The sequence below is a fragment of the Camelus bactrianus genome, chromosome 28 (assembly GCF_048773025.1).
Source record: "Camelus bactrianus isolate YW-2024 breed Bactrian camel chromosome 28, ASM4877302v1, whole genome shotgun sequence".
Lineage (NCBI taxonomy): Eukaryota > Metazoa > Chordata > Mammalia > Artiodactyla > Camelidae > Camelus > Camelus bactrianus.
In genome coordinates this window covers 15,634,707-15,657,415 of record NC_133566.1, presented here as the reverse complement: position 1 = coordinate 15,657,415, position 22,709 = coordinate 15,634,707, and the positions used below count along the sequence as shown (strand labels likewise).

At 47.2% G+C, this 22,709-nt stretch overlaps 1 protein-coding gene and 1 non-coding gene across 4 annotated transcripts in view; one reads left to right on the top strand and one right to left on the bottom strand.

Moving 5' to 3' along the window:
* Nucleotides 1-22,709, top strand: part of CNNM4 (cyclin and CBS domain divalent metal cation transport mediator 4) — a 33,358-nt gene that overhangs the window by 8,900 nt on the left and 1,749 nt on the right. For 2 of the 3 annotated variants that reach the window (XR_012503003.1, XM_045519612.2), the window contains exons 2-7: nt 15,680-15,823; nt 16,083-16,217; nt 17,105-17,274; nt 17,490-17,586; nt 19,100-19,162; nt 22,468-22,649. Coding sequence is in view for 2 of the 3 variants with exons in the window: in XM_045519612.2 (XP_045375568.2) it covers nt 15,680-15,823; nt 16,083-16,217; nt 17,105-17,274; nt 17,490-17,586; nt 19,100-19,162; nt 22,468-22,649 (791 nt within the window). In the remaining variant the exon portion in view is untranslated. The remainder of the gene's footprint in view (nt 1-15,679; nt 15,824-16,082; nt 16,218-17,104; nt 17,275-17,489; nt 17,587-19,099; nt 19,163-22,467; nt 22,650-22,709) is intronic. The other variant, XM_074354542.1, reaches the window with a different exon arrangement.
* On the bottom strand, nt 11,047-11,119 carry TRNAD-AUC (transfer RNA aspartic acid (anticodon AUC)). The gene has a single exon. It is a non-coding gene; the product is annotated as a tRNA-Asp (tRNA).

Genomic DNA, 22,709 nt, shown 5'->3' with positions numbered 1-22,709 from the left:
GCAGGCTCACTCCCACATCCACAAACATCCACACCCACACACATATTCTCACACACACACACAACCCCCCATCCACACCCACACCCAGGCTCACTCCCACACACACACAGAAGCATGCTTTCACACACACCCACACACAGGCAGACACACACACACATTTATCCCCTCCAGGGAGACGCTTCCCCCTCCCCACGCATGTATGCGCATAGGCATGGTCACCTGGAGTCCTGCTTTAAAAGTACATCCATCTCTCTTCAAACTTACCCAAGAGTAAGTTTAAAAAGGGGGTAAATGGTTATGCAGTGGAGTTTATTTTGTAAAAGGCCCAAAATAGTGACTGACTTTTGAGCTCAGAAAAATTTCTCTGGTGGCTGGTGATTTGGTCATCCACGTTAATGACAGCATCCAACCCAGAGGGCTGTGGGGAGGATGGGATGAGGTAAAGCACGTACCTGGCTTAGCTCAGCGCCCAGCACCAAGTCATCATGCAATTAATGCCAGCTATTTGAAAAATGACCGTTATTACTATCCAAAAGGCGCTCCCATTGGCGCTGACACCAGCTTGGGCCGTGGTGGTTCTCACATCCTGGCTTGGGTGGCAGCTGCCCCACTGTCTGGGCGTGGTGTCTTTCTTGGAATTATGAATACATTGAGGTCAAAAGAGCTGCTGTATAATTACACACTAATTCAGATGCCATCTTATCTGGACCCTAGTGTGTATGTTAGGGGTAACAGAAGCCAGAGCTTAAGAAAAAAAAAGTCCCAAAAGAAAAAAGATAAAAAAGAAAAAAATGTCTGAAAGAGAAACTTAAAACTGAGCAAATTCCCCTCATTTTCTTGTTTCCTGCAAATCAGGCAGAGTTCAGTCTGCCACCCTGACTGCCAGCACCTTCGTATTCTCACTGTGGGAGCAACATCTGCTCTGGGGAGCAATGTCTGGGCTGGGAAGGAGCATGGTCCCGTTTCCCATTTGCGCCTTTATGTGGGTCCTTTCATCTCAGGATCCACCAGTCACCTGCCCCCTCCCTGGTGCCCCAGTTAGGGAGGCAAGACGCTGTGACAGAAAAGCAGAAGACACAAGAGGGGGATCCAAGGGAACAGAGACTCCCCAGGGGCAACCCTGGACTGCTCCCGTCCACAGGCCAAACTCGACTGCTGTTCCGTGTCACTTGAGATTCTAGATACTTAAGAAAGAGACCAGAAGATCGGGCTTTTCCAGTTACCCCAGGCTAGAAAATTTACTGTCAGTTTTACATTAAAAAAAAAATTGAGATGTAATTGATGGATAACATTATGTTAGTTTCAGGAGTACAACAAAGTGATTGGAGTTATGTGTACATTTTGATGTGGTCATCACAGTAAGTCTAGTTAACAACCATCACCACACAGTTACAGAAATTTTTTTCTTGTGTTGAGAACATTTAAGAACTAGTCTCTTAGCAACCTTCAAATATACAATACAGATTATTAACTATAGTCCTTATGCTGTACACATTACAACCCCAGGACTTATTTTTCTTCTTCTTCCTCCCCCTCCCCCCAGTTTTAATGACTTATTTATCTTTATAACTGGAACTTTGTACCATTTGATCACCCTCACCAGTTTTGCCCACCCTCAGCCTCTGGCAACCACCTAGATTTGTTTTAAAGTAAACTTTTTCTTGAAGCAAAGTGCACAAATTATAAGGATTCAGCTTGGTAGTTTTTCGCAAAGGTCACCTCTGAGCCCAGAAAATAGAACATTATCAATACCTTACAAGCCTCCCATGCCCCTGCCGCCAAATCATCATGGGTTAGTTTTGTCTGTTTCTGAACTTTTATAAGTGAATCATGTAGTCTATACTCTTGTGTCTGACTCCTGCTCAGCATTAAGGTTATGAACTTCATCTGTGTTGGGAGTAGCTGGAGGTCATTCCTTTTCCACTGCTGTGTAGTATTCCATGATAGAAACACACTGTGGTGGTACTGTTGGTGGGCATCTGGATTGTTTCCACTTTGAGACTATTACAAACAATGCCGCTAAGAACACGCTTGTGTGTGTCTTCTGGTGACTATATGTAGCCAGTTCTGCTGGGAGTATACCTGGGAGTAGAATTACTAGGGTACAGTATAGGCACAAAGGAGACAGTTTTCCAAAGTGCTTGGATATCCGTTTACACTTCTGTCCCCACAACTCTGGTATTGTTGACTGTTTATTTATTTTTACTTTATTTAACAAGTCATGTAGGTGTGGGGGGGTAATCACTGTAATTTTAGTATGGATTTCCCTAGTGATTAATGATGTTGAGCATATTTTCATGCTTATCAGCCATGTGGTTAATGCTTTTGATATCTTGTTTAAGATTCTTTGCCTATAGGAAAGTCAGGAAACTAGAATCCTATGTTATCTTCTGGAAGCTGTATTGTTTACCTTAGAGGTCTATAATCCTTCTGGAATTTATTTTTGTTTTTGATGTGTTACAGCTCAAGATTTTTTCTTTTTTCTTTCTTTTTTTTTTTTTTTTGTCCCTATGGATATCCAACTACTCCAGTAGAACTTATTGAAGAGACTATCCTTTCCCCCACTGAACCGTGCTATGTGTGTGGGTCTGTCTCTAGACTCTTCCTTTGGTCTGTTTATTTTTCCATGTTACAGTACTGTGTTGACATAATTGCAGTAGTTTTATAGTAAGCTTTGATATCTGGTAATGTTAATGTTAATGTTTGTTCTTTGTTGTTCTTCAAGCTTGTCTTGACTGTTCTTAACCTTTTGCCTGGGGATTGTATAGAATTGCATTGAATCTGTGGATCTACTTGAAGACTTGATCTCTTTATGATAATGAATCTTACACTCTAGAAACATGGTTCCCCTCCATTTGTTTGTGCTCTCTTAATTCCTTTCAATAATAGAGTCGTTTTCTGCGTAGATGCCTTACACAGCTTTTCTTAGATTTATTCCTAGGTATTTGGTGATTTTAAGCGGTGTCTTCAAATTTTTATTTTCCAAATGTTTGCTGCAGATTGTTCCAACCAGCGTGTACTGTAGTCCAGTTCTGATGCCATTCATCTGGAGTTAGCATCAGTCCTCACGGGTCTAAGGGCTCAGTCTTCCCCGGAGGGCCCTCACCTCAATACCAGCCACAAGTGGGGTCCTCTCCACTCCACTTGTGTACTTCTGACCAACTGGCTATAAATTCGGGGTGCGCACCAACCCCCTCAGGTTTGATAGTTTGCTGGGATGGCTCATAGAACACAGGAAAGTGCTACACTTCGGATTATTTTATTTGTTTGTTTGTTTGTTTGTTTGTTTTGTTAAAGGAGGTACTAGGGATTAAACCCAGGACCTCTTACATGCTGAGCATGTGCTCTGCGCTGTACCCTCCCCCTACAGTTTTTTTTTTCTTCTAATTTTATTTTTTATTGAAGTGTAGTTGATTTACAATGTTAGCCTACAGATTTACTTTAAAGGATGCACACAGGATGGGCTCTGTCTATGAGGATCTCGGACAGGTGGCTTCCATGTCCTCTCCCCCTGGAATCAGGGTATGTTACCCTCCTGGTACCTCAGTGGGTTCACACACTGGGAGCTCCACTGAGCTTTGAGATCCAGAGTTTTTATCAGGCCTTCCTTAGTATGATTGATTAAGTGATTGAACTCTGTCTCTCCTTCTCTTCCCTGGAGGTAGAGCCTTTGTTTAACTGGTGACCAGCCCCATCTGAAACTATCCAGGGTGCCACCTTGAGTCATCTCATTAACATCACAAAGACAACCCTCTCAAATCAGGAAATCCTAGGGCTTTTGAAGCTCTGTGCCTGGAACTAGGTTCAGAGACCTGTTATAGTATACTACACAAGTATAGAGAAATAGAGTTAATTTTTGTATAGTGATTGAATCCATTGACCTTGCCAAATTGACTGTTTTAAATTCTAATAGTTTATTTTAGATTCTTTTGGCTTTTCTGCACACAATTATGTTGCCTTTGAATGTGGCAATTTTATTTACTTACTGCTAATCTTTGTACATTTTATATTTGCCTTATTTCACTGGCTAGGACATAGGATCGTGTTGAACCGGTATACAGTGGCCATCCTTGTCTCCTACGTTTCAGGGGAAAGCTTTCAAAATTTATCATTATTTATGATTTTGATATAGTTTGGGGGTAGATTTCCTTTATCAGATCTAGAAAATTTCCTCCTCCTCCCATTTGCTGAGAGTTTTTATAATGAATGGATGCTGAATTTTACCAAATGCTTTTAAAATATCTATTGAGATGATTAAATGATTAATCTCCCTTATTTGAATTACACTGACTGATTTTTTTAATGTTAATCTGTAAACATTTGTTGTGTAACAGGAATAAACCAACTTAGTCATGATGTACATTTTTTACACATCACTAGATTTGATTTGCCAATATCTTTATTTAGAATTTTTGCATCTATGTTCATGAGAGAGACAGGTCTATAGTTTTTTTTTTTTTTCCTGCCATTAAAAAAGAAATTGTGGAAGATATTACAAGATGTCCCTGTTCGGTTTTTTGTTTGTTGTGGCAGGAAGAATAATTGCTTAATAATTAAGTCTTTTCCCCTCTTTTAACTAATATCCCAGTTTAGGTGAGCAAGTTTGAACATAGCAAATAATATTCATGCGCTCTCCCTCCCTATCTCCTGCTTCTGCTGACAACCAGTTATAAGCCTCTTACATCACATAAGATGTTGCCACAGTTATTCTGTTCAGGTTTTGATATCAAGGTCTAGAATGATTTTAATAGTTTCTAAACATTTGGAAATGTGTATGATTACCAGGAACCAACAGGGGTTCACCAAGAAGAAAAAAAAAAAGCTTTTTCCTTTTTGTGTGAAGGGGATAGGATTAATAGGTTAGTTCAGGAGAAAGCTAGTCCCGGACTTAACTGTATCTTGATGTCAGCAAAGCATTTAAGAGAATTTATTATACCTTCATGACTAACATGGGACCCATGGGCTCGCTAATAGTGGTCCAGTTTGTAGATTGATTTGTCCATAGATTATTAGCTGGTTGCACAGACAGGTCCAAAGAACGGGTGCCTCACAAGGCAGGTGAGCTGGGAGGCTGAGCAGTCCTGCAGGGGATTGATGAGGAGGGGCTCTTCCTGGGCAGGGGACCCAACGGCCAGGGGCTGGGATTCCGGAGGAAAGGCCAGAGGGGCTCCTGAGAAGAGAGGACTGGGCAGAAAGAGGGAGAAGCAGTTTACTGGAAGAGTCTAAAGTCAAAAGGAGGCTGGTGGTTTCTTCCTCCACTCACAGGCAGGGCCACCAGGCCAGCATCTTCTCTCCACTTTCTTTCTTTCCTCTGAGGAAGGTAGTTCTAGCTCTGTGTGTTCCTCCCTGCCTTCCGAGCTGTCCCTCGCCGTGTGCTCCAGGAGAGGTTTCCACATCACTGAGGCCCAAGACACCAGCATGAGGTCTGAACTCACTCCTTGGATAACTTAAGAAACTTAAAAAAAAAAAAAACAAAAAACCCTGTCCTCGAATATATGTGTGTATATACATGACTGGGACATTGTGCTGTACACCAGAAACTGATACATTGTAATGGACTACTTCAGTTAAAGAAAAAAAAACCCTGTCCTTTGACCCAAGTATTCCTCTTCTAGAAATCTATCTTAAGGATATAGAGATAGACCCAAATATATTTATTACAAGGATTTTCGTAATGGCAAAAAAGGGGAGGGGCTCAGTTTAAGAGCCCAGTAGGGACTGGGATTATGTACACATGTAAATGTGATTATGAAATATTATGAAACCATTCAGTTTTTTAAAATAAAGTGCTTGCTTGCTTGCTTGCTTTCTTTCTTTATTCATTTATTCATTTATCTATCTATCTGTCTATCTGGGGGTGGGTAATTAGGTTTACTTATTTATTTTAATGGAGGTACTGGGGATTGAATCCAGGACTTTGTGCGTGCTAAGCCGTACCCTTCCCCAAAACCATTCAGTTTTTACAAATGTTTTTATGACATGGGCAAATACAGAGAATGTGAAGTATTTTTTTTAAAAAGCAGAGTACAAAACTACACCATGATCCAATTTGTGGTAAAAATATATATTGTAATATTTTATCTATTATGTAAATTTTAAAAAGACCAAAGGAAACACACAGTTAACAGTTACCTTTGGAAGGTAGGATTAAAAGTGATCTTAATTTCCACCTTTCTACTTTTGTTACTACTATCAGAAAGAAAAAAAAAAAGCATGTAAAAATTAGATGTAAAGAAAAAAAAATTACAAGAAAATTGGGGAAATTAGCGTTGCCTGTTGACCTTAAGGAATTCTGTATTCAAGTGTGATAGTACTATTGTGCTTTTGCTTTTTTAAAGCGTCCTTTTTATTTGTTTATTTTTTTAATTTTTATTTTTCGTTTATTTTTATTTTTTAAATGGTCCTTAACTTTTAGAGATACTTTTGCCTCGGTAAAAGTTATAGATGTTTACAGATAATATCAGGGATTTCCTTCATAATAAACCAGTGGAGTGAGTGGGAGGAGAGAGGAAACAAGACTGGCCAAAGTAGTGGTTAATTGTTTAAGGCAGGTGAAGGGTGTAATTATATTATTTCCTCCACTTTTGTATATGCTTTTATTTCCCATCATAAGAGGTTAAAAATTAGAGACTACTGGTTAACTGAAAAATCAAAGGCATGGAGGCCTGTCCCCAGGGTGAGAGACCAGTCTTAGGGTCCCCTGACGCCCGTTTGTCAACAGCTTCATCCCTGGGGCACTTGGGTTTAAAGAAGGCTGTTCGGAGAAGTCCCACTTCTGAATCCCAGCTTGCTCATCCCTTCCCAGTATGATCCTGGGCAGGACTTCTGAGCCTGGGTTTCCTCATATGAAGAGTAGATTCCCTAAAAAAAAAAAAAAAGAAAAAAGGATAGGGTCCCTAGTAGGAGATGCTTCAGGGTAGGTGAAGGGTTGGGTAGGACAGCCCCCTGCCCCCCTCCCCTGAACGTGCTCACCCCAACTGCTCCATGCCTGAGAGGGACACCTGAGTGTCTACTGTACAAGGGATAAAGGTGTAGCCACATTTACAGGCTAAATGAATGAAATAAATAAATGAAGCTTTTTACACCTTTTTGATCATGGACCCTATTAGAAAAAAATTGTTTAAAACTTGTATCTCCATTCATTCAAAAATTATACACGTACTGTTTTACTAATATATATATTATAAAACAAAACAATTTTTAAAGAACTAAAAACGAAATAACCGTTATTTTTAAATGTCTTGCTAATGGTTATCACTTTATGTTATCTGTAGCACATACCTCATCTACTTTCTCAAGGCACAGAATACCCTTATGCTGGGATTCATCGTTACTGACAGTGGTTACATGTCTGTGTTTCAAACAGTGTTCTTAGTTTTGAATTATTTGGGCCACCTGCTCAGCCCTGACCCCATCCTTACTGATTTCCCCCCAGTGCTGATTGGGCGGGGCTTGGGGAGAGGGGCAGCTCTGGCCTTGCAGGCGCCTCTGCTCTTTGCTCTGGGATTTCCTTGCCTGGATCTTGTTAGGCAGCTGTCCATTTTGTGAGCTTTGATTGAGTCACGAGTACTCAGCATCACATGTAAGCCTGTCTGCATGTTTTCCCCATTTGCTGGAGTGTGAGTGCGTGGGTGAGTGCTTGCAGGAGCCCGAGAGCCCCTTGGTCACCCGTGGTGCCTGGTGACCCGTTGGCTCGTAGACCTGGTCAGGGCCCACCTGGTCAGTCTGCGTATAAACAAAAGCTAAAGTTGCTCATTTATCTTGGATTGAAAGTAAATGGAAGTGGAGACTGGGATGAGTGCCCCTTTTGGAGACCCTGTTCTGAAAGATCTTGGACGAGCCGTGGCTGTGTTGTCTTGCTCGGGGTAGCTGGGCTGGTCGACCTCCTGGTCTTTCTCGAACCCCTTTTACCTGCGGATCCCTGTATGTTTTGGCAAGTGGCCCCCATGTCTCCACTTCCATTTCTCTTTTCCATGCAGCCATCCTCCTGTCACTCTCTTTTTTCTGCTTTACTCTGTTTTTCTCTTTGTCTTGCCTTCCATTTTCACTTCTTTCCTTTCAAAAACATAACCTGCTCTAATGCAGTATTTTCATTGGTGGTATTTATTGAATAGCTTACTTTTTGAGCACCTGCTGTGCATTTAGCCTCATCTAGACCTCGAGGTATAAGTCACAAGCCACCGAATATAATTTCTGCAGGTGAGAGTGGAAACTGGGACCCCTACTGGGGAAGGCAGTTTGGAGGTTTCTGTCACATTTGCCAGTGCGTAAACCCTTTGACCTAGTGACTCCACGTCTATAAACGTGGAGTAGTCTCACATGCATCAAATGATGGACGTTCAGGGGTGGTCGTTGCAGCATTGTTTGCAGGAGAAAAAAGATTGGAAACAATCGTGTGTCCGTCATCTGAAGGCAGAGGATCAGATCCATCCTGACATCCCCCAGTGGAGCTCTCCACAGGGAGGCGACCAGCTCTGTGCCCCAGTGACATCGGTAAGGACAATGTGCAAGGTGCAGAAAGTGTATGTTGTATTTTTAATTAAAATAAAAATTACAAAGTAATATATTTATTGTAGAAACTTTTAGAAAGTGGAAAGTGTTTAAGAAATAAAAGTCCAAGTACCTTCATCCTACTTATCAACAAAAATATTTTTGTTGCATTTTCTTCTTGTCAGTTAGCAATGAACTGTATTGCTTCTCTCCCTCAAAATGAGATCTCATTCCTATCTTTTCTGTTTATAAGTGTAAAAATTAAAAAGTAATACATGTTGATTTAATTTAACAAATTTTTAAATTTTTATTTCTTTTTGTGGAGGGAGGTAATTAGGTTTTACTTATTTGTTTATTTTTAATGGAGGTACTGGGGATTGAACCCAGGACCATGTGCATGCCTAGCTATACCCTCCCCATGTTGACTTTAAAATGCATTAAGCAAAGGCAAAAGAAACCAATTTCGCTCATTACTGTCCTGTTTTGTGACTTTTTGCTTTACGCAAATGGTGAACCACCATCTTTTAAAATAAATCTGTGTCTACATCAGCCTTTTTAATGGCTGCAGTACCGTGTCATAAACCACATTGGGTGGACCCTCCCGGGCATACCTTGAACATGTCCTGGGCGCTTCCTTTGTGTTAAGGTCTTTCCTAGAAGTGAAGGAAATGGTGGGTTCCGAGGTTTTACACATTTTACATCTTGACATGTGCTGCCAAATCACGAAGAAAAATTTTCATTGTTCTCTCCAATACTGCACTCTTTGAGTCACCCTGGTCTTATGTTTAAATTTATATTAAAATTAAGGACCTCCTCAGTGTTCTTTTAAATTGCTTATTTATTAAGCATCTTCCTCCAGGCCCTCCCCAGTCTGGCCCTGTCTGCTCTGGATCCTCTACAATATTCTTTTTGTGTGAAACTCTCCCAGCCCCTTGGAGCTGAGGAGCACTGGGATGGGAGAGCTGTGCTGACCTCTATGGTTCCTCTCCTCTCCCAGCCTTCTTGCTGGGATGGGCCACGGCTCCTCCTGCTGGCTGAGGTCAGCACGATTAATAGCTTAATCCTGCCCTGGCTGTTTGGAGGGAGGCAGAGGAGGGGATGCCCAGGAAATCAGGGTGCCTGTTCTTTGCAGGTGCAGGCCCATGGCCCAAGGCTGTCTTCCCGTGGCCTGGCCAGTGCCTCTCCCCTTCAGGGGAGGGGACACCTGAGAGCTCAGGGGCAGTCCTGGACCTGGGATAGCAGGAGGAGAGACTTGCCCAGAGGCCAGCGAGAGGTGCTGACACCATCTTGGGTGGTAGGGATCCCACATCTGCTCTGGGGCCCCTGGATCTTCCCCAGGAGAAGAGGCAGCTGGAGCCAGTGAGGAGGGCCCCCTGGAGTCCTGTGGACTTTGAAACCCAGCACCTAGTGACGTGTTTTTCTTATGGTCTTTGAGAAACTATGAAGTTTTTTTTGGAGGGGGAGGACACAGTGGAAGGCGGTGGGCTGGACTTTCTGGCGCCCATGGCGACCTCCTTATATGTTTCTAGCACAGAGTTTGGTACATCTTCTGTGCACTGGCCCAGGGGTGGGGGCGTGTGAAGAGGATGGAAGTCACGGTGCTCAGCCTGGCTGAGCTGCATCCTGAGTGCGGGAAAGGAAGACCTGGGGTGAGGCAGGGGCAGTGAATGCTAACGAGGCACCTAGGGTGGGGTTGGGGCAGGCAGAGGGTGAAGAGGTCGGGGGAGGGTCATCGAGGGACTCCAGCAGGTTCTGGGTCCTCTCATTGCTTGCCCCCTCTTCCAGGTGGGAGAGGGCAGCGAAAGAGGCCCGGGCTTGCTGCCTGCGTCTGCTGATCCCTCACGCGCAGGTTTTCAGCCTGGACCAAGGCTGACGAAGGGCAGAGTCTGCAAGCTTGGAGCCGCAGGTGGCCCAGAGGTGACCCTGGGATGGCAGCTTCTAGGTGCCTCCTTCCCCACAGCCAGGTTGTCTCTCCCCAGCAGTGCTGGAATTTAGAAGGCTCAGGGAACCCCAAGCCCCAGGAGAAGCAGTGTGAGAGTATTCAAGAGCTACTTTCTTTCTGATTATTACTATTGATTATGGAAATTTTAGAATTTCTATTCAGGAAAGTATAAAAAAGGAAACAAAAACCATTCTGGATCCCGCATATCATTTGGTTAAATAATATGAAATTGTCTTTTTTTTTGGTTGAAAATAGTCAAATATCAGCAATTTCATGTGGCTCAGCCAAATATAATCATTTTGCTATATTTCCTCCACCTTTTTCCTCTGAGTAAGAACTGCTTTGAAAAATATGGGATTCTCAGCTTTTGGAATAGATGTATTACTTAAGTGTTCATGTGTCATTTCTCACCCTAGCCACCTCCCCAAATCCCAATTATCCAGTTGAATGGACACTAAATATAAAATGAGGTAACTCATTAAAATGAAGTTCTATATTAGATTTAAATTCCATACAATGAGAATAATAAATATAAGTCCTAAGTTGATTGTCTTATTCTAAATGGTAAATCAGTTAATTAACATCTTATAGAATTATAGAAACTTTTTTTTTAATGGAGGTACTGGGGATTGAACCCAGGACCTCATGCATGATAAGCATGTGCTCTATCAGTGAGCTATACCCTCCCCCAGAAACTTCTTAATTACTAAAATTCAAAATAATTCTTTCTCTAGTCTCTGTCCCTTTTCCCCTCCCCCATTAGTTATGTTTCCTTTTCCAAGAAATGTCCATTCCACAAATATTCATTGAACGCCTACTCGCTGTCTGAGATTTGGGAAGACAGACTGATGCCTCTGCTGTAACGGAGCTCTCAATCTAGTGCGAGAAGATGGGCCAGAAAACGATAAACACAATGAACCAGCATACTGGATTGTTTATCTCAGGTGAAAAACTAACGACCAGGGGTGAGGTGTGGGAGCAATGGTTGCTGTATTCAATATGAGGTGACATTTGAACATTGAACAATGACCTGACGCGGGGCTGAGCTGTGCAGAGGTGTGGGGGAGGAGCAGGCCAGGCGAAGGGAGCAGCCTGGGGGTTTGAGGAAGAGCCTGTAGGCGCCTGAGAGAGAGGAGGAGGAGGTCAGCAGGAAGGGCTTTGGGACCGGGCGCTGGGAGGAATGTGGCATTTACTTGAAGTGAGTCAGAGCCGCTGGAGGGTTTTGGGTACGGTATGAGATGACATTGTAACTTCCACTGTAAGAGGGTCCCCCTTGCTACTGTGCTGAGAGTAGACTTGGGGGCCAGGGCGAGGACTTGGGGTCTCGCCCTCTGGGCAAGAGGAGATGCCTGTGGCTTGGGGTGGGACAGTGGCAGCGGAGGCTCCCAGAAGATGCTGGATTCTGCATATCATCTGCAGACAGAGCTGATGGGATCTGTTGACTGGGTTGGATAAGAAGGGTAGAGAACTAAAGGAGGCAAAGTTTATTCCACCAGGGCCCCATTAACAGGATGGGTGGGGATTGGGGAAGCCTGGGGGGAAGGGCAGGAGCTCAGTATTGGTCGAGTTAAGTTCAAGGTGTTAGACATCTGCATGGAGCTTGCTGTCAGCCAGCAGCTGGATATACGAGTCTGGAGGGCACAGGAGAGGGTTAGTCTGCAAATAGTTACTTGAGACACCTTGACTTACAGCTTGTATTTAAAGTTACGAGACAAGTGACCAGGTGCAAGGACTGAGCCCTGGGACCCTCATGCATTAAGAGGCCAGGGAGAAGCAGCCCTGAGGTCAGAGGAACATAAGGAGAGCTGTGTACTAGAAGCCGGGGGACATCGGATTTCCAGGAGGAGGGAGAGAGTTGATCCCTTGTCAGAGACTGCAGCTTGGACAGGTCATCTGAGAATGAGACCCTACCATTGGAGGTCACTGGTGACTTTGGCAAGAGAGGTTCTTTGGCCAGTGGAGGAGAAGTTTCTGCTAAGACCAAAAAATGGCCCCTCTGGGTAGATAAATTAGAAAAAGGCCAACACAGCCCAGGGTCCTGTGCCTGGGCCAGCAGAGGGTGACTGACTGGCCCCCACCCCAGCACCTTTGTGTGGGGCTTCAACAGGCCAGCCACAGTCAACACCAGGGCACCAAGCTCTCAGTCGACAGAGGAAGGCTGGCCAGGCGCAGTGCCCCAGGTGGGCGCACCTCCAGGGTGCTTGCGCGCCTCCAAGTGCTGCCACTAGAGGGCGGCCATGTGCCCCGCTGGATTCCAGGAACAAAGAAGCCTCGGAGAGAAGGCAGGAGGGCTGAGTGGCTCAAGGAATCTGCTCATTTCATCTACAGGAGGGCTATCTGCATCCTTCTGAGAAGCTGCCAGCCCTTCCCTGTGAGGCTCAGTGTGACCTGCGACTGTTTGTGGGTCAGGACTTGTTCTGAGCCTCTGGGTTAGTTAGAGGGTGCAGCGGAGAGGAGGACGTTTTCTCAGGTTGCTGACTCCTGGGTAGTGAGCAGCGTGCCACCAGCTGAGCCACATTCAGACACACGCCTTGTTCCCTGGTGCTCAATCTGTGGCAGGTTAGGCACAGAGGGTCCCTGCTCACCCTAGACTCTTACCGGTTTCCCTTTGTTCCCTTTCATTTTGTTTTTCCCTTTAATTTTTCTGAATTGAAAAAACAACAAAAAAAAAACACTCTAGAAGTAAAACATGCCCAGCAAATAGAACAATGGAGAAAGGCATAAAGTAAGGGATAGTAGGGCCCCTCCCTCAGTCTCCAAATACCCCCAAAGTGACTGCTGTGACCTCTTCCAGACATTTCCTGGGCAGTTCAAGCCCCCTACCTCCCCGTCTGCAGGCGATGGCTCCATGTATCCTGTCCCATTATTTGCTCTTACACTGTAGCCTCTCGAGGGCTTCACTCTGCATTCAGTCCATCCAGCTCTGCCGCATTCTCCCCACAGCAGCCATGGCTCCACTTAAGTACCCCTGCTCCGTTACCATTGAGGTTTGAGGTTGTTAAAGAGGGTGTTCTGGTGAACCCCTTTGCTTTTCTTTCTGCGTTTTGAAAATTATATCCAGAGAATAAATTCTTATACATGGAATTTCTGAGTCCAAGCATTGGGACCCTTAATTTTGAGACACGCTGCCAGTTTGGCCTTCTGAAGTGAGTGCCCGTTTACCCGCCCACCAGCCAGAGTGCCTGCTGGGGCCTGTGTGTCTCCCCGAACACCGGTTTCTTAGAGTGTGCCAGCCTGGAGGTGGTGGCCTCACTTCAGTCCTGGATCCTGCCTGTGATGTGGTTTAGCTGGCTACTCCGGATGGGCAGCCTCCAGCGGGCCAGGAGGCCTGGGGGCCTGGCCCCGACTGGCCGCCGCCTGCCGGGGGGGCTTCGGTGGGGCTCTTGCTGCCTCATCTCGAGGAGACCCTGGGAGAGTTTTAATCGAGTCTAGCCATGGTTCTGTCCCGCAGGGCACTGAAAGTTTTTTAACCACAACTGAAAATAAGTGTCTCATTGTGACCAGAATTTTGTGGAAAAGTTTCACAAAATGGTACTCCCCCCTCATCACGTGTGGTGTACTTGGAAATAAAGATTTTTCCCTTTATTTTTAAAAAATGCTAGTCAAGAGAATTGGCATCTCTCTGTCTCCCTAAGAGGCCCCTAGGAGTTCTGAAGAGTGCATCCTGGGGTTGAGGTTCCCCGTGGCCGCAGAGACCTGGAGAACATCCCCTGCAGACAGGGCGTTAGAGTGAGGCCTGAGATTGAGTTGTGAAGACGAAGCTGACAGGAGACACTGACTTGTCCTTCACAGCTCTCCAGGGCTTCTCCCCTTAGGCTCCTCCAAACCTGTGTCCCTGCCTGTGGGACACCCAGTCCCTTTCCATCCAGAGTGCGGGCCAGGCCCTTTTTGGCTGTCACCCTTTTGTCATCCCACGCTGGGGCGAGGGGCACAAGAGCAGGGTGGGACCCAGAGGAGGGCCTGGGAGCCTTGCACCCCACGCAGCTTCTGTGAAGGATCCTTCCTTCCCACCCTCTGCCTCCTAACTTTCTCTTGCTGGAGCTGGAAGGGTGGCCCTCCTCTCATTATAGAAGCTGCCTGGCCTAATTATAGCCTGGGCTAATTTGTTAATGGCTTTGGGAACTGAGAGCCCCTGCCTTGGGCAGGATCACAGCCCCTGGGGGCATGCAGGGGAGTTTTGCCAAGGAGAGCTGGGTGAAGGGATGTGAATGTCCCTTGGCCTGTAGGGGGTGGGTGATGTGAGCCCCTTGGGGAGCCCTCTGTCCGAAGGCTCCTCTGTCCATGGGTTGTCAGGCTGGATCTCTCCCCTTCCCAGGGGTCCCGGGAGCCCCTGATACACAGTATCATCCAGGACTTTGCCATTTGCATTCTATTTAAATAAATGGTTCTTAAATGCTTTTAAATATTTTTTTAAATTGAAGTACAGGCAGTTACAATGTATCAATTTCTGGTATACAGTGTAATGTTTTAGTCATACATACACATACATATATTCGTTTTCGTATTCTTGCTTTTCATTGTAGCTATAAGATATTGAGTATAGTTCCCTGTGCTATACAGATTAAATTTATTTTTTATCTATTTTGTATTATAGTAGTTAATATTTGCAAATCTCGAACTCCCAATTTATCGCTTCCCACCCGTTTTCTCCCTGGGTGACCATAATTTTATTTATGATGTCTGTGAGCCTGTTTTTGTTTTGTATATAAGTTCATTACTGTCTTCTTTTTTCATTAGATTCCCCATATGAATGATATCATATGGTATTTTTCTTTATCTTTCTGGCTTATTTCACTTAGTGCGATCATCTCCAGATCATCCATGTTGCTGCAAATGGCATTATTTTATTCTTTTTTTGTGGCTGAGTAGTATTCCATTGTATAAATATACCACAGCTCCTTTATCCAGTCATCTGTTGATGGATATTTAGGTTGTTTCCATGTCTTGGCTATTTTATACAGTGCTACTATGAACATTGGGGTGCAGGTATCCTTTCACATTAGAGTTCCTTCCGAATATGTGCCCAGGAGTAGGTAAATGCCTTTAAATTAAAACATACTTTTGGTTTTCTTTTTCATAAGAGCAATATCTGTTTGCAATAGAAACTTCAAGAATTACAGAAAAGGGAAAAGGCCATTCATGATGCCACCCCAGTGACTCATGGCCCCAGATGTGTTAACATTTTGGTCGAGGAGTCTCATGACCAGTCGCTCTGCTTTTGTCTGACTCAGGACTTTGTCCCTGCAGGGAAGTCCCACCTGGCCATCGTGCAGAAGGTGAACAACGAGGGTGAAGGTGACCCCTTCTACGAGGTGCTGGGCCTGGTCACCCTGGAGGACGTCATCGAGGAGATCATCAAGTCCGAGATCCTGGACGAGTCTGACATGTACAGTGAGTGTCACCCCACACCCTGTGCTGCTCAGACTGATGTCTGTCCCGAGGTGGCACGGCCACTGTGGGGACAGGGAGGCTGGGTGCTGGCCCTGGGCAGGGGAGCTGGGAGCTGGGAGCACACTGCTCAGAGCAGTGAGAGGAGCCACCTTCCTTCCTCCTGCCTTTGTGCCTCGGCCCAGATGCTGCTGCCGGGTTCTAGGCTGTTCCTGAGTCCCTGGGGGATGCTGTTCTCAGTTCCAGATTCTTTCTCTTATAGCTGACAACCGAAGTCGGAAACGGGTATCTGAGAAAAACAAACGTGACTTCTCAGCCTTCAAGGATGCTGACAATGAACTCAAGGTGAAAATTTCACCTCAGCTACTTCTGGCTGCTCATCGCTTCCTGGCCACAGGTAAGAGCAGGAGGAAGGCCTTCAGGTGTCAGTGGATACAGTCCCAGAGGGAGACACACCCGTCTCTGGCTGCTCCCCACCAGCCCCCTCTGGGGACGAGGGCTGCGGCAGATGAAAGATTCCAGGAAAGTTTGGCTGCCTATGGGAAGGGTGAGGCACCACCCCATGAGATTCCTGCGGTTGGCAAACCTCCAGGAAGGATTCGGGTTTATTTTGGAAATAAGTGCTGGGAGGACCTGAGGTGGGTACCAGGCTCCCTTCCATGTGCCTCCTGCACCCACCCTGCCTCCTCCCGGGTGCAGCCCACAGCTCTGCCCACTTACCCTCTCCCAGCACCTGGATCTGTCTCTGCCTCACCTCCACCTGCGTCTGCTGGGTCCCAGGAGACCTGACCTCTAGTCAGTGACTTTTCTCTCTTCTTGCTCCTGGTTCAAAGCTCCCTTGGAGACGTGGGTGATTGATTAGGAAAATGCCTGCCTGCTCTGTCCTCCCTGCCCCAGTCCAACTTCCTTCCCAGCCCTAACTTGCTAAAGCTGTGATAATCTCTTCCCCTGCGTTTTTCCTGCTAGGATATTGATCACACGGATAATGACCATAATGATAGTCACATGTATCAAGCCTTTCCCATGTGGCGAGCATGTGTTTAAATGTCTTTATCTGTTACCCCATCTCACCTCATAGCGGCCCTGTGAAGTTTTAAATCCCCATTTTACAGATGAGGAAACTGAGGCACCGGTGAAGCGATTTGCCTGAAGTCGTGTTCTGTTAGTATAGGAGACCTCATTCAGGCCCAGCAGGCAGGCAGGAGCTGGGGGGCGCTCCCTCCAGGGGTGTGGCAGTGGCTGTATTCCCGGCCCTGCGTGAAGTCCTCATCTCTCCTCCTGCAGAAGTCCCCCAGTTTAGCCCCTCTCTGATATCAGAGAAGATCCTGCTGCGGCTACTCAAGTACCCAGACGTCATTCAGGAGCTCAAGTTTGATGAGCACAACAAGTACTACGTGCGCCACTACCTGTACACCAGGAACAAGCCGGCCGACTACTTCATCCTCATCCTGCAGGTGAGCCTGCCCCGCCCCTCGCCTGCCGGGACCCAGGGGCCCGGTGCTTTCCAGCCCTCAAGCCTCTGCTCCCACCCACCTCCCCCATGCCCTTCCTCCTGCCCCGGGTCTTCAGGGCGGGCACCAGCTCTTCTTCCTTGCGGCCCACACCCCCACTCACTCCATCTGTGTTTTCCTTCCCACTGTCTTTGGAACCCTGACCTGTGTGCGCTCAGGGGAAGGTGGAGGTGGAGGCCGGGAAGGAGAACATGAAGTTTGAGACGGGCGCCTTCTCCTACTACGGGACCATGGCCCTGTCCGCGTCCCCCTCTGGTGAGTCGCTGGGCCTTGTCTGGGCTGCCATCCAGCATGCCTGGACCGGGAGGGACATGGACTGGCCCTCCAGAACCTAGGGCAATCTGGAAGGCTCGTAAGCCAGGTGGCTCAGGGGAGAGGAGGCCAGCACGGGCCAGAGCTCCAGGGCTGGGAAGAGCAGTGACGTGTCCCTGGGAACTGAGTTCAGAGGGTGGAGGGAAGAGATGGGGAGGAGGTCCAAGCAGAGGCCTAGAGGGAGCTGAGAGTGTGTCCTGGGCACCTAAGACCAGCTTCCCAGAAGATGAAGAAAACATGGGTATGTGTCAGGGAGCCCTGGAAAGTTGAGGCGTTTGCTTGTGATAGGAAGCAGGAGGCTGTTAGTGGCCCTCGAGCAGGGGAACATGTGACAGCTGAATGGGCCAGCGGGCAGGCGGGCCACAGTGGCCTTCCTTGGCCATGATGCTAGGAGGAGAACTGACATGGAGGCAGGGCCCTGCTCATGAAGACTGCGACGGGGGAGGAGGCCAAAGAGCCCCTGGTCGGGGGCCAGGCCAGGGCCCACTGGCCGCACAGATTGCACGTGGGTTTGGCTCTTTGAGGGGCTGAGCCACTCACTGCCTTTTGGTTAAGGATCAGTTCTGATGCAGTAAAGGGACTTGGGGACAAAAAGGGGACTGGACACCCTCTGAGCGAGGTTATAGAAAGTGCTGGGAAGGGCAACGCTGGTACCCTCTGCTTCTCCAGTCTCAAGCAGCTCAGGCTGCCCTTGCCAGAGGAGACTTGCGGATGATGCCCACATCTCACCGAGCCCAGCTCCTCACTGGTTGTGTGTCCCCTCCGAGCCTTAAGAGGGGCCCTGGTTGCTGCGGGCTGGAGAATGAAAGTCTGCTTTGGTGCTGGGGATAGGCCCACAGCGAGGAGGCACTGCAGCCTCTGGGCAGTCTCTGTGCTCTCAACAGGACAGCCTATTGCTGTCCTTACAGAGAGGACCCTGTGGAGGGGGGCCAGGCACCCATGCGTACTGATACAGCTCAGCTCATCCACCAGCCTGAGCAGGCTCCCGGGGAGAGAGTGGGTGAGAAACAAGGCTCCAGAGCTGGGTTTTGGAGCAGGTGGCCTCTGCCCAGATGCCTTAGGACTGGGAGGACTTCTCTGCCCCTCCCAAGAGCATCTCTTGCCATCCAGTTTGGGAAATCTTGTTCAGCAGGGCACACAGTCACGGAACAGTCCTCTAAGCACTCTTTCTCTGCAGCGATGCCTCCGAGCCTGGGTCAGGGTCCTAGGCTCTGTCCCTTGACCTGGAGACCCGCAGTTCCCATTTGGAGTGGCTGGAAGGGAGGGAAGATGACTTCTGGGGGACTCTGTATTCACTGTGGGAGCTCTTGGGCCCACTCCACCGGCTTCCGCTCTTCTCTGAGCTCCTCCCCTTTTCCACTTTGCCACCTCTCTGCTGCAGCAAGCCTTCTCCGTCCTGTTCCTGTGGCTCCATGTCCACCCCACCCATCACTGACCTCTTCCTCTTTTGCTCCAGTGCCTTCAACCCAGGTCGGGTGTCCGCCTGGCAAGCGGAACTCCCTGCTCTCCTGGCTCTCAGGTAACCTGGCATGGCTGGGGAAGTTTGACTGCCACCTGTCGCCTGAGTCCGCATCCCGCAGCTGCATTAACCTCTCCCAGCAGGCACTAGCCCCCCCACACACACACTCTGCCCTGCCCGTGGACCTGCAGGCATCCCGCCTGTTCACACTTGTGGGCCAGCCTGATTTGTGCTGGCTCTGCTTGGCCCAGGACCCAGTTACTGGGTGCCTTTGCCCAGGTCCTGGAGGGGCTTCCTCCAAGGTCCTTCAGTCCTTGAGAAGACATACACGCACACACACATGTACACGCACAGGCACAGGCACACAGGCTGGGACTAGAGAGTGTCTTGTTCCTGGCCAGGCCAAGTGAGCCCAGCTGTTCCACACTACCTGCTCAGGGTCACTCACAGACCTCAGCAGGATGACTTGTTATCCCACCAGCTTTCTCTGAAAAACTTTCCACCTTTCCTCACAGGCTTTGCTTTTCATTCTTTTGCTGCTGGTGTCCACCTGCCAGTGGGAGGCAGCCAGTGGGCGGTTAAGAGTGCGGCTGCAGACTGCCCTGGTTGACTGCAGTCTCCGCAGATACCAGCTGAATGATTCTGGGCACTGATTTACCTTCTCTAAGTGTCGTTTCCTCATGTGAGATGGGAATGATACATGTGCCCACTTCTTGGAATTGTCAGGAGCAGTGAGGGAGAGCACTGATACAAGACATTTAGTTAGCACTCAGTTACTATTTGGTTTTTGTCTATTACAACTGAAGTGTGACATCCCAATCAGAAAGTATTTAGGAAAAGGTCAGATAAATGCTGGCGCTGTTTCTGGCCTTTGATATGTCACCCTCCTGAGCCCTGTCCCAGGGTTGGTGGGAACTGTGTTGGCTCCAGAATCATTCACTTCGAGGGATCCCCATGCCATGTATCCTGAGGCAGCAGAGGGTGGTGGAAGGTGGGGGTCCTGTCCGCAGAGTTCTCGCCTGGGCTGGTGAGCCCAGAGGCGGTTCAGGGCATCACGAGTATCTTTGAGCTCCAGTCTCAGTGCATGACTTAAAGAAGCTGCTAAAAACCTATCACTTCAGTCAACTGTTTCCCCTTTTTTTGTTGTTGTTTGTACAGCTGGGTTTTTTTTCCCCTTCTTAAATGTACCAAAGCACATTTTTCTATTGATCCTCTTGAAAAAAAAGAAAAGGTGACTTAGAAGTCACTTGTCCTGTTCAAGCACAACCAGCTTTTGACTAACGGGAAGTACAAAGCCATTAATGGCCTTTGAGCAGGGGGTGTCTGGTGAGAAGAGAGTGGACCGTGTTGGCCTCGCTGGCCAACGCCTCAGCCTCCCTCTCTTCTTCTGTACTGGCTCTTGTTTCACAGATGGCCAGGAGTTTGTGTGTACATGGTATGAATCCTGATTACCTAATATGGGAACCGAGACACTTTTCCGTAAGCTTTCTATTTAGAGGCACCAGGATTTCACTATGCAGATGTGCCTTCATTTATTATCCTCATATGCATATTCATGGGGGTCTATATTTTAAATAACACCATGATGTAAACCTCTTAATGAAAAAACCTTTTTCCATGTTTAAGATTATGTCCTTAGATGGGGAGGGTATAGCTCAGTGGTAGTGTATGCTTAGCACGCATGAGGCCCTGGGTTCAATCCCCAGTACCTCCATTTGAAATAAATAAATAAACCGAATCACTGCCCCTCTACCTAAAAAAAAATAAAATAAAAAAGACGCCATCCTTTAAAAAAAAAAAAGATTATATCCTTAGACTGTTCTTTCAGAGATGGAATTACCAAGTCTAAAACCTCATTATTTTGTTACATTTAAAAAATTTTATCATAAAGGGTAACATAGCTTATTTAGAAAATAGAGAAAGTAGAAAAGAGTCTTAAGAAAATTAAGAAGCACCTATAAATTCATTGTTCAGAAACAAACACTTCACATTTTGGTGTATTTCTTTCTAGGACTTCTGTTTTTAATAGGTCATGTCACTAATTTATGTTGGTTTTAAATTCAGTTTCTGTTTCTGGAGTGTTAATAAGGAATAATTGAGAGCATTCATCATCCAAATAATTAATGTGAAATATTAAGTAATATCCCTAGTATTTCTATTCTTTTCTAGAACTTAACCAGAAATGTTACTTAAGTTAGAGTAAGTGATATGTGCACATGATCCTTTAATGGTTGGGCACCACCCAATCATAGACTGTCCAGACTGCATTTTCCCAGTTTTATGAATGAAACTCAGAGGTAGAGTATTATTCAATCCTGTCTCCCTTGGTTAAATCGGTCACCCAGATTCAATGGTTGCTCTTTTCACTGGGCTATTTGTTAGAACAGCTAACTCAATAGTTAGATAGTAACTTAGTAGTTAACTAAGCAAATCACTTCCTGTTTGTTTAAAACAAGTCAGCATGCCTTCACAGATAACTTCTTGGTGCATTTTATTCTCTTCTGAGTGTTCGTAAAACTACAAGCTAATGATGTACAATAGTGTGTGCCCTTCCTTTTTCAAAATAAGGAATCGGTTCCTTCCTCACTAGAGGTTGAGTCATTCCCCTTTCCTGGTTACCATCAGCTGCAGGGAGCCCAGGGCTGCCTCTAGGGCGGGAAGAGGCACCGCCACCACTACCCCAGGCTTTGCCCCCTGGTGGGGGACTGGATCAGCCTTGGGAACCTGGGAAGCCTGGAGCTCTGAGTCCTTTCGGCTCCTGGGAGAGGAACCTGCTTCCCCCATGGCCCTGCCAGGCTGGCTGGGCTCAGCAGACCCCGTGGCAGGACTGTTCATGGAACAGGTCGTGCGCGGAACATACATTTGAGCTCTTAAGGGCATTTTGAGATGTGAACAGAGTGTCATGTTGTTGGGGGGGTAATCGGTGTGGTGAGAGAGTACAAACTGTAGATTCCTCCTTTTTGTATAATTTAAAAGTACGTAGTTTATGTCCCTTGACAGAATCTGTCGTCGAGACAGGGACATGCTTGGGTAATCATCATGTCGTCCCTGCCTGATTAGTTGTTGGGGAAATGAGGGCTTTTGAAGCCGTAAACTTTGTGTCTCTGGTTTTGTTTTCTGTTCTGTGTGTTTGTTTTGGGAGACTTTTTAATACTTATTGCACAACAGTAAGTCCTAAACAAACTAACTCATTTGCTTTGATGAAGTCAGACCTTCTGCAGTGAGCGCTTCCGTCTGTGCTCGAGAACGACTTCCTGTTCCCGGTGGGGACACCATGGCCTGGGCATCCGCGGGATGAGGCTAGACAGGAGGCTGTGAGGGGCCCTGGGCTGGCTCCCAGCCTGACAGCCTCTCTCCCCCTACAGACCGCTCCCCGTCCCACCCGACGACCCTCAGCCGCTCGGCCTCCCTCAGCTACCCGGACCGCTCGGACTCGGCCAGCACAGCCCCCCTGGCGGGCAGCAGCAACCAGTTCGGCAGCTCCATCCTGGGCCAGTACATCTCCGACTTCAGCGTCCGGGCGCTCATGGACCTCCAGTACATTAAAGTGAGTGCTCCCCGCGGGCCCCTGCCTGGGCGGCCCCCTCTTCCTCACCCTGGGCGTCTG